This window comes from Pocillopora damicornis, chromosome 8 (genome assembly GCF_964200805.1).
Source record: "Pocillopora damicornis chromosome 8, jaPocDami1.2, whole genome shotgun sequence".
NCBI lineage: Eukaryota > Metazoa > Cnidaria > Anthozoa > Scleractinia > Pocilloporidae > Pocillopora > Pocillopora damicornis.
The window spans coordinates 23,494,023-23,505,403 of NC_142677.1; the positions used below are offsets into that span (position 1 = coordinate 23,494,023).

The 11,381-nt window shown below is 36.7% G+C and overlaps 3 protein-coding genes across 6 annotated transcripts in view; 1 reads left to right on the forward strand and 2 right to left on the reverse strand.

Annotated features, from left to right (window-relative positions):
* The window catches only part of LOC149041865 (uncharacterized), a 3,910-nt gene extending 1,919 nt beyond the window's left edge, over positions 1–1,991 (reverse strand). The window contains exons 1-2 of the mRNA XM_089180810.1: positions 1,564–1,991; positions 1–141 (exon numbers count right to left, since the gene is read on the reverse strand). The exon at positions 1–141 is cut by the window's left edge and continues 204 nt beyond it. Coding sequence (XP_089036936.1) covers positions 1–141; positions 1,564–1,917 — 495 coding nt within the window. The 5' untranslated portion in view covers positions 1,918–1,991. The remainder of the gene's footprint in view (positions 142–1,563) is intronic.
* A 3,026-nt stretch (positions 1,992–5,017) lies between these two features.
* LOC113671556 (parkin coregulated gene protein homolog) lies at positions 5,018–6,463 on the reverse strand. The gene is made up of 3 exons (XM_027187788.2): positions 6,309–6,463; positions 6,117–6,197; positions 5,018–5,980 (listed from the first exon to the last, which is right to left on the reverse strand). The coding sequence occupies exons 1-3, from the start codon at positions 6,381–6,383 to the stop codon at positions 5,363–5,365; spliced, it is 774 nt and encodes a 257-aa protein (XP_027043589.2). The 5' UTR covers positions 6,384–6,463; the 3' UTR covers positions 5,018–5,362.
* A 63-nt stretch (positions 6,464–6,526) lies between these two features.
* Positions 6,527–11,332, forward strand: LOC113671546 (vacuolar protein sorting-associated protein VTA1 homolog). Of its 4 annotated transcripts, none has more exons than XM_027187777.2 (7): positions 6,592–6,749; positions 7,223–7,317; positions 8,256–8,389; positions 8,830–8,905; positions 9,780–10,076; positions 10,113–10,151; positions 10,455–11,332. In XM_027187777.2, the coding sequence occupies exons 1-7, from the start codon at positions 6,653–6,655 to the stop codon at positions 10,653–10,655; spliced, it is 939 nt and encodes a 312-aa protein (XP_027043578.2). In that variant the 5' UTR covers positions 6,592–6,652; the 3' UTR covers positions 10,656–11,332. The 4 variants fall into 4 exon arrangements, with proteins under 4 accessions (XP_089036937.1, XP_027043578.2, XP_089036938.1 ...); XM_089180812.1 differs by having other exon boundaries at positions 10,125–10,151; XM_089180813.1 differs by having other exon boundaries at positions 9,780–10,069; positions 10,130–10,151.
* The last annotated feature ends 49 nt before the right edge of the window (positions 11,333–11,381 follow it).

The window sequence follows — 11,381 nt, forward strand, 5'->3', positions numbered from 1 at the left end:
TGCAGGACAGGAGCAGTTGTACCGAACACTGGTGGGTTCACAGATCTCGGTGCAGGTTCCTCCATTGAGACACGGATTGTTCCTGCAGCAGCCGTTGGTACACGTGACGTCATAAGCGCATGAAGAAATGATGCTTTGGGTCTTCAACAATAAATTGAACGAAAATTGATTTCATTAGATGAGTTTTACCGGTAAGAAAAAGGATCATACAATCCTATGTTTTTCCATATTCAATGCTCTTAGTCTTTGGAACGTAGCCAGGATTAAGAAATTTCCCGAACACATGACATCGGGCCCATCCCTTTTGAAATCACTGGTGATCCTTGTAATCTCGTTGCCTCTCATTTGTGCGATTTATTCACGAATCGCACAATTTTTTGCTCTAAATCTCATCTTTTTCTTAGCCGATGAGGACGCTTTACTAAGATAAAACAAATAATTGCTTGTTTAAAAACAAACAATAAAAATGGCATGAAAATGAGAAACAAATTTGCAACTTTCTTCAATCAGCTCGCTACTAGATTAATGAAACATTTGTACAAAATAAAAAATCCTGCATGCGAGCGACTGAATTTGCGATTTTAAAATGAATGTAATACTGAAATGGTAACTGAACTTCGTGGCGTGCAATTTTGATCTGAAATCATACCTATGATTTCAAACCACGCATATAATTTCAGACCGAATTGCACGTCACACTCGTAGTTATCAAATCGGACCCGTTCGATTTTGTTACTCCACTTGGTCCTGTTACTATTCCTAATTATTTGAAAACGTTTTATTTAGGCGTTTTATGTCAGAACTCCTTTAGCTTTAGTTTTGGTGGATTTCAAACAGATAGTATAGCAATTTTTCGGATTTCTCGCTTGCCCTTTTATGACATTCATTGGATGGATATAAATAAGAGTAGACACCTGCAATCTAATTCAAACCGGTGGGCCGCTTTAATTTAATTATACTTGCTAGGTCATGGCACGATACAATCTGAAAGCAATAATCTATTGCAGAAAGTATTTATTTTAATTGTTTTTTTGCAAGCATCAGAACTTTAGGAGCCTATAAGCCGAGTAAAGGTTATTCCCTTGAAAATAAGAAAATGGCTGAGAAATAGAATGCAAGTTTAAATTCAATCGTCCAACTTTTCGAACTGAAACGAATACTTCGTAAATAATCAATGTCGAAAAGGTTTATGCTGAATTTATTAATGAGAAAAAAAGTAGGATTTTCACCCGCAATATCTGACTGTTTACCTATAGCTAGGAGATTGTTTTTTAGTCAAATAATATGCGCCTAAAGTTTTTATTTAACGGGTATCGCCGATATATTCCTCGGCAAGTTACAAAGTTCACAGCATATCCTTTTCAGGAAATTTAATTATGAAACAGAGGATGGGGAAAACATAAAAGCCCTCTTATGAAGAGACAGATATAGTTTGAAATTTCAGTAGGAATCAAATTGACAAAATAAACTCATTTGGCCTACCATTAGTGTGATTCTCTCAGTTTTCATCAATAAAAAAGGACGGTCCTTTGCATCAATAAATAAGCGCTACCCCATTCGTACCTTAACTTTACTGCGTTCCTTGCGTAAAGCAAAATATCTTGAGCCTGAAGACTTTACCAATGAACTTTTGCTGATGAAATGATTTCCTTCATTCAACTCGCAATACTTGGTGTCATTCTGTGGATTTTCCTTGTAGTTTATCGACAAACATCGGCAGTCGCGTATGCACCACATATAACATTGAACTGGGTTTAACGTAATGGAATTGTGAAAAACATAGCCAGCAAACTCTGTGTCTTGCTCAGAATCTTGATGCACTTTAAGAGAGATCTTCTGACAGGTTTCTGACGGACAGTCTCCCTTAACTTCGAGAAAAAAAAGGAGGGAAATCAGAACCAACTCTGCAGCTGTCATATCTGTGTTATATATCTGCACCGCGTTAAGGCAATATTTTTACGTGACCCATTCGACGGAATCGTACGGATAGATATTGACAGGCGCTTTCACTGATTGGTTAGCGCTGATGAAATTACACCCTCTTGGCTGACGCCTCGAGTCTTCAATAAAAAATCATTTATGATACGCAGCTGGAGAAGTAAGGAGAATCTACAAGTAAGCTGTTAGCAGTGTTCAATGGTTTTGTTTGGCATCTGATATATCAACCTTGTTTTGCTGGAGACTCAACTATTTAAAAACACCGTTTAGAATCAAATATTTCAGTTAGTTGGTTTTGACATCGAATGCAACTCTGTTTTTTTTTTAGCAGTTAACGTCAGTAATGCATGGTAGTAATCAATCTTCGGATTTGTTTTTCTAGTGACTTCTGACATTTTTACTGAATACAAAGTGGTTTTTATTTCATTAAAAAATCCATTAAGCTCAAGGTTTAGTTAGCATAACATTTAGTGAATATATTTAATTCTCTCAGGCCGAGACCTACAGGGCAAGTAGATGATTAATATTCCACCTGTCCTCTATCTTAGGAAGAGTAACTCATACCCCAACTTCTATGCACACATTTTTCTTAGTATTAAAGTCTTGGCTACAAAGTCTTTTTTTCTTTCTTGTCTGATCGCCATTTTGTTAATGATTTTTTACCTAAAATCTTACTTAAACGTAAATTACCAAGGCAAAAAGCGTACCTTTACATTAATCGATATCCGGCCTCCACTGACTAACAATTTACTGCCTAACGATTCTGAATTTACTGCAAACGAAATTATTAGTTATAAGGCTAAAATAACTTACAAATGAAAAATAGTCAATACTTGCCGGTGGTGCATCAAAAAAACGTTTGCAAACCTTGTTTCGAATTTGACTTAAATAATTAAGTTGGTTAAGAACGCAGCAAATAAATCCCAGGAAATAGTACCGCGCGATATTATAGTTGCTGTTTCTTTCGATCAATGCCTGCCTATTTCCTTGCGAAATGTGCTTAAGGTCTAGAAATTCAGATTAAAGGTGATTAGAAATATGTCCCGGTAAAATTAACCATCAAGTTCATTTAAGCATCAATGCAACCTGTTTTGACATTTACCACTGTTTCCTGAGCTGAAATGACATTTCAACCAGACTTACTGAGTGTAAAAGCGTGTCTGTGTGCAAAAAACAAGTTTCTTCCATACAATTTCTTGCAGTAACTTGTACTCTGGTAGGCCTAACATTTTTCAAAATAATTTAAGTTCTGGAAAACATCTTAACTGTTTTCATAACATCATAAAAGCATAACATGGATGGAGCACTGAAAAATATTTCATTTTCATAACATCATAAAAGCATAACATGGATGAAGCACCGAAAAATATTGCATTAAAAAAAATAGAAAAAGAGAAAAAGAAAAGACCAGGACTTTGCCAATTTCTCCTGCTGAGTGAACTTAATTTGCACTAGTAATTGACATTGACACTTATATGACAATGAACCTCAGCTTCCTTCAATATACCACAAGTTCAATATATTTTTTTCAAGACTATAATACAAACACTATTCCCCTTGAATTTTGACCAATTTCACTCATTGCCAAAAATTCTCAAACACTAGGGAGAGTATGATTCCCAGTTGTTAGCTCTGAAATATTAATTGTTTTTGCCCATTAGGGTGAAGAAGGTTCTCTACTGCTGTAAGACATTAGCCTGGGACAATTTATTTAATATATATTTGCAAAATTCACCCTGAGGCAGGTGGGCATACAATGGAACTCTAGTTCTAGTAAACCCAGCAGGGAACCTTATAATGAATTAATAATAAATAAATTGAGTTAGCCTTGAAATAGAAATTCTTTCGCATCAGGGTGAAGAAGGTTTCTGCTGCTGTAACACATTAGGCTGGGACAATAATAAATTAACCAAGAACAAGAAGGATAACAAATTTAGAGAATGGTCTTGGAAGAAAGCTGCTATTTATTTTTTTGTGATGAATCATACTCTCATGAAAAATCAAACCTGAAGCAGGGAATGGTGGGTTGACAACTTGATACAGTTTTACCACTCAACCCTTTAATTCCAGATCCCAAGATCTGATTGTTAATTCTCTCCTCTAGCTGTTACACATTTACTTGTAAATTGGTTACGAGAATTTGGTGTTCAATCAAGATAATATCTTGTACCTGATAAGTTTGAGTTTTCTCACTTCCTGTTTGCTGGATAATGGATGATACTATAGGAAGAAGTTACATGTTAATTACTTCTGGGAGTTTAAGACTTAAGAAATGTTCCACAGAACAGGGGTAATATAAAAAACAATAAAAGCTGCCTTTTTATGCCCTAATTGACCACTTAATGCACAAAACCTCACTCACTAACACTACTTTCTTTCATTTTGCGAGAGAAATACGAGTTCAGTTTTACTTGAAACATTATTCACAGTCCTATTTGGGTCGTTGTACTTTAATTAAGTGACCATTCAAAACAGGTGGAAGACAAAACAATACAAAACTTTGATTTTGGGAAAATACAGTGATTCAAATTTACTTGAAACATTATTCTTAGTGCTTTTTTAGTGGTTTCACTCTAAGTGACCATTCAATACAGGTGGAAGACAAAACAATACAAAACTTTGATTGATTTTGGGAGAAATACAGTGATTCAAATTTACTTGAAACATTATCCTTAATGTTTTTCAAGTGGTTTCACTCTAAGTGACCATTCAATACAGGTGGAAGACAATACAAACATGCAGTTTACTCACTCAAAGGTGACCAGGACCACTTAATAGAGGAGGAAATCACAGTGATAAAGGGAAACAAATTCAGGACTTTGACAACCGACCTCTTAGCACAGGGTGACCACCTAATATAGTGCCTACTTAGTCAGGTTCGACTGTATGTACATGTAATTGTTATTTGAATTTATCTCAAGAATTAAAATACTATTCTTAAGGAACAAGTGCTTATGCCCTTGTGTTTTTGATTGATATATTAGCTAAAGGTTTTTAATGATCATTTGTCACCCTGGAATGCATATAAGGTGAGGCATTTCTGGGCATAATTAAATATAATAAATTCAAGCAGTCCAAATAAACTGATCGTAACATTTACTTCCTCAAAGAAAAAAATTCTTATACACGTATATGCGCCTGGAAGCCTACATGATCAATCAAAAATGATAAAACTATTCTTTATGTACAATATGAGGTTCTGAAAGTATCGACAAGTTATTTATTAAGAATATATAACTGGTTAGAACATAATTAAACCAGGCAGTTACTAAAACAAAAAGAATACGTCAGTTGTAACATAAAGTTTCTAACAAAAAATATTGCATTTATAGGTAAATCTGATCATCCTTCAAAAATTCCTGAAATCGCTGGTCGACTATGTCCCACTAAATAAGCAAGGCGAAATGTCCAGAATTACTCAGAGTTAATTCAACATGCAAGATTCATAGGTTGGCACCATATATTTGATGTTGATAAACGCATCTGGACCTCCACGCCGCTCGAGTGCTTCGAGCGTTTCTTGAATCAGATCACCGACATTTTCTCTTTTCTGCTGGCTGTAATCAATTCCATCACCCGAATTGATATTCTTGTTCTTGAAGATGTTTAAGATCGGTAGAATTTGCCTGTAATAGGGGACAAGGGCTTCACCAATCATCTCACCGGCAACTACAAGATGCTGCAGAGCTTTAAGAGTGGTACAAATGACACTGAGTTTTCGCTTATTCAACGCTTTTTTGATCGGGATTATAAGCTGTGGAATAACTGCAAGAACTTTGTCTCCCCCATGCTCCAACATATCGTGGACTCCTTGTCTGGCGAAAAATTCGTAAGGATGCGATGTTTCAGACAATCCCTCGACGAACAGCGGAAGGTAATGATGGTAATCGAGCCTTTCTATCTCGACCTTCCAGGCGATCTTGTTGCCCTTCGTATCATGCTCCAAAGCAATGGGAAAATCGCCTCGCTCATAACACCTTTTAAAACTAGTGCTTTCTGATGGCCTTTCTTTGAAAGCTCCTGCAACAGGAGGAGGAATAACCTGATAAAAAAGAAAAGTAATAGCTTTAGGAACCCAAATGAAATACGTCATGTAACTCAGGGTTTTAGGGCAGAGGGTCGCGTGGTTCTCTTTCTTATTTTGACCTACTAGAAAGAAATAACGTACATGTACTTACCAGTGCGTTCTCTAATCTTGACTTCGCTGAAAAGGGCTCGGCAATGATTGAAGCCTTCAATGCCACAACAGTTTTTTTCTCCTAAGTAAAGATTAGAAAAACTTCTTAATGTCTGACATTGATAACTCCGTAATAGACGAAGATTTTTTACCCATTACAAATCGCTTAAAACAACACATAAATCACCCTTACTTTTTCTTCTTTCCGTCGTCTTGTCGTTCGCATTTTCGGATAATCCTGTGTTTGCTGCATCACATTTGCGTACATTTTAGAAATCACAAGACAAACTACCGAAGGAGATCGTAAAGTGTTAGCATAAACTTTGAGCAACAGAAGAAATACTTGGCGACAAGATGTTTGCTTTCTAGTAGTTGCTATAGTTACCTGGAGCCTAAGCCACCAAATAAGGAAGAAGGGGTCTTTTTTTCTTACGTTGGGGCTCTACAATGATTATAAAAATGGATCTTTGAAGTACCTTACTTAATTTTCGGAGCCCACGATCATCCTTAGCGGCTGTAGATGTATAGGAAGTGAAAATGGCGGCGGTTGTCCCAACCACTCTGAAAGCCATATCTCCATACCTTAAAACGGCCCAAGAGTACGATAAACGAGATGCCGTTGTGGCTTACTACTGTAAGTATGTTTGAAAAATATTTCGACTATTCGGTAAGATTTTTTAAGGTTTCCGTAATTTTTTTTCTAACCTTATCACAAATGCCCATCTGCTTGGAAAAAGCTGGAAAAAGTACTCACTAGTCGTAAGCTTACAGAATTTCAATGAAACAGTTGTCCGTAACAGAATTCTCAGTGGACCAGTAAGAGAGACAGTGGATCTCTATTAACAGCTTACTACTACCAGTGCTACCTGAGGTAAATAAAGAATAAACATGAAGCTTATTACAGCGGTCTTTTTTGAGGTAGACGTGAAGTAGAAAGATGTATTTATTTTATGATGCAGGCTTGTTTGTCTTGAGAGGGACAATTTGCAACTATTGGACAAATCGCATAAGCACGAAAAATTATACACCTTTCTGCGATTATCACAGAAATGTGTATAAATTAAAAGGTAATGAAAACAAATAGAGGTATTGTATGTTTGTATTTAGGCCGCCTTCATGCAGTTCAGAAAGGTATCAAAATTGATAGTAAAAGCAGTGAGGGCAAATCATTCCTGTTGAAGCTAATGGACCAGCTTGAAAAGGTACAAAATATACTAAGATTATCAGTCAAGTTAATAAGTTACTTTGGTTTTGTTTTAGTGTGTTTTAGCTATTTTAAAATCAACTTGAATTCTATTTGAACCTACATTTTCACCCTCATGGATCTTCACTGTATCACTGATGGGTGCATTATCTTTTGCTACCAGTCTTGAACAATAAAATGTAATCCTTTTCAAGTGAATTACATGTTATGTTTCACAGTAGGTAGAGTTGCTAGGATCAAGTGATAAGAGTGTTTTGGGAGAGACTTGGAGCTCTAGCTTAAATTTTAAATTTGTCTCTTTCCATCTCTTTTCACATGGTATCCTCACCTCATGTTGTTCTCAATCCTTTTACCTATGATAATGCTTTCCATGTCATTAGTTATAATTTGTACATGTCAAGCTAGTAAAATAAAAACCAATTAATGGGCCACTTAAATTTTGGTTCAACTATGTGACATTGGTAGATATAACTATATTATTATTAATTACGACTCTTTCTGGCTTTCATGTTCAGTTTCAAAATTTTGTTGTTTTGCTCTAAGGGTGTTTACCCTTACACAATCAATTTTGGTTCAAATTGTTACAAGAAAAGTTAAGCTGCTTTTTGCCAACTCTAAAGAGGATACCTCTAACCTGTGAACTTGCTGTCATGTTATTTAACTCTTTGACTCCCAAGATCTGATTGTAAATTCTCCCCTCTAGCTGCTACACATGTCCTTGTAAATTGGTTACGAGGATTTGGTGTTTGATCAAGGTAATATCTTGTACCTGATGAGTTTGAGTATTCTCAATACCTGTTTGCTGGATAATGTATGAATATTATAGGGAGAAGTTACATGTTAATCACTTCTGGGAGTTAAATGGTTAAGGCCCTTACTTCTATTTCACATAGTATCTAGTCTTTCATTTTGAACCTTTTTTTTTATTTCTGGTAGAAAAAGAAAGAGTTAATTGAGCAGGGTCATGAAGCTGTTTCTGATGATAATATTGCCAAGATTCACATAGAAGAGAAAGCTGTACAGTTATTTTTGTGGGCAGACACTGAAGACCGTGCTGCAAATTTTAATAAGTAGGTTGATTTTTTCTAAATATTTATTTGAAAAGAGCATTCAAAACATTTTGATATTTCATTATTTGTATATGAGTGACTAGGTGAATGCTCATTTAATATCTTTCTTAGCTGGGGCACTGCTTGTGTGTACCTGTGTGTACTGTTGGATAGTGAGAGACTATTTGAGTAAAGTAGCTTGCTTATGAGCACTGCAGAGTCCTGTCTCCTAACCACTGGCTTTTCTGCATCTTTTACCTTGAAGCAACACGAGGTTTTATTAAATTAATGTTTTTTTTTTAACATTCTTATGTGTAGCTTTGAACCAAGACTTCATGACTTTGAGCTTTGTTGTCTGGTACAGTTGTAGCTGTGCAATGCTGAAATATGTTCTATCTACCAGTTTTTGTAACTCATTTTTATGCCAAGTGTTTTGAATGATCATTTGTGAATCTTTCCAGAAATGTTGTCAAGTCATTTTACACAGCCAGTCTTCTATATGATGTTTTGGCACAGTTTGGAGAATTGTCGGAAGAGGTGAATGGAAGAGTTTACTTTTTAAAAATGTAATATAATGAACTAAATAAGCTTAGAATTATGTTAAACTAAGTGTCAAAGGTATTTTGCAATGCTTTGCTTTTGCTCTACGTCCCTGAACATGTAAATGGTCCAGAAAACCAAGCTACTTTTTCAACAAATCCAATTCAAAATGAAAACCAATTGTAGTATGGTCATTTGCATTTTTCTATCCTAAAAGCAGTGTGCTTGTTTCTTTTTGTTGCACTCTCATTTAGGGTTGTCATCACAAAACCTAATAGATAAATGATCTGGAATGAGAAGGTGGCTGAAATGAATAATGCTTGGGTAGCAAGCAGGTGTGTGGTAAAGCAACATGCAAAATGGCCTCACAGCTGGTGTGTTTCCATCACCTTCTGGTTTTCAATGACATCCCTACTCATTGGCACATTGTGATATTCTTCTATCCGCAGCTTGACTGTTCTGATTGCATTGGTTTCAGCTTTACAATGCTCAATTGAAATAAGCTCTATAGCAACTGAACTTGCTTTCATATTTTGAACAGGGGTTTCGATAAAAGCTACATTTTGGTAGTTATCCCCACTTGTAAGACCTGTCATTGCCCTCTGTTCAGCTTGTGAACAGGCTCTTATCTTTGGGTTTTGCCTTATGACACAGCTGCCTTTTGCAACATCAGCAACCACTCATGGATAATTTATTGGAAACCCTGTTTGAAAGTTTGAAATGGTAAAGACCATGTCAAGAATAGTCCATGTAAACAGATTTTGAATTCAAACACAACATTATTTGTTTTTGCCTAAATTTCAGTACGGATTCTGTTTGGGATTTTTTGCATCTTACCTGGATTGTTGATAAGCTTTTTTTGACTCCATAGGCATTGCATCACTGTAAATATGCTAAATGGAAGGCAGCTTACATTCACAAGTGTCTGAAAAGTGGAGAAACACCTATACCAGGTCCTGCTGGTGGAGATGATGAAAATCTGGGTGGGGAGGCTGAGGGAGGGATGGTGCCTTACCCTCCCTTAGGCCCTACCGACACACAGCAGCCTCCTTACCCTACCAACACACAGCAGCCTCCTTACCCTACCACCACAAGTGGAATACCAGGACAGTTTCCCTCTCAGCCATACCCTCCCGATCACACACATTTTCCAACACCACCTGCACAGTCGAGTGCACATCCGAGTGCACAGCCGAGTGCACATCCGAGTGCACATCCGAGTGCACAGCCGAGTGCACAGCCGGTAAGTGTCTCAGCAAGAGGAGTTTCAACTTCGCTGCCCACCTTTTTATGCCGATGACATGTTCAACTTGTCATGACATAAATTCGCGCTCTGCTCAAAAGAGTTAATTGAGTACATGTAATTTAGGGAAAAAATAAACCGAAAAAAAGAGGGCATTTTCTTTGATGACGGCAATTTTTTTCACCCAAGTTACTAAACATCTGAAGGCAGACACAAAAACCGATATGCTTAATCTCGCTCGCTAACAATAGTAAATTAAACCATTTTTAAATTACTGATACTTTTAATCAATTTTTGTGTCAGTCTCCTACAGTCGCACCTGTCCACCCAGTGGTACCACCAACTATACCGTCTTCGGCGACGCCGCCAACTAGCAGCTTATCTCCTGAGGATAACGAAAAGGCTCAGAAATATTGCCGCTTTGCCGCCAGTGCCTTACAATACGAGGACGTCCAAACAGCAGTCGAGAATTTGCACAAAGCACTGGCATTGTTGCAGAAGTGACTTTTATCGGTGGGTAATATGTCAGACGGCGAAATCTTAGCATTCTGTGTCATGAACCTAGGCACAAGAGAACAAAATTTTGTTGCAATGTTTTGTGTGGAGTCTGATTGATTTGAAATATCAGGAGGCAGTAAAGAGAAACAGATCCGGACAATTTACAAGAGAAATATACTCTTTTGAGACTGAAGGAATAAGCTGGCATCTGTAATTATTTTTAACCTAAGGATACTGGAAATGACTGCAGCTAGTTTGAATAATTTATATAATGGCCATCACTATGTGAGCCGTTCGACCCCGCGAGTTCTTTTATTGAAAATCATTTAATGAAAGTCCCGATATGAGGGCTGTGCGCTATGACGTGAGAAGGACTAATGACCCTACGCTCCTTGTCCCTTGTAATGCAGGGGTATAGTGTAATCAAATTATTATAGTACCAGAGTAAACTTGCAAAATTTTCTGGAGAAAAGACTCAATCTTTCACCTCAATTTACTAATGGTTTTGCAAATGGATAACACATGAAACACTAGCGGACAACAGATGTTAAATTATTTGGTTTGTTTATAAATCGTAAGACAATTCTAAGCTTTCAGCAACAGTCCACAGAACAATGAACATTATTTTATTTCTATGATATGCACGCAGATAACCATGCATTAAAAAGAAAAGATTACTTGAACAAGTGCGTTTGTTTTGATCACTCAATCATTTAGAAATATTACGTCCAT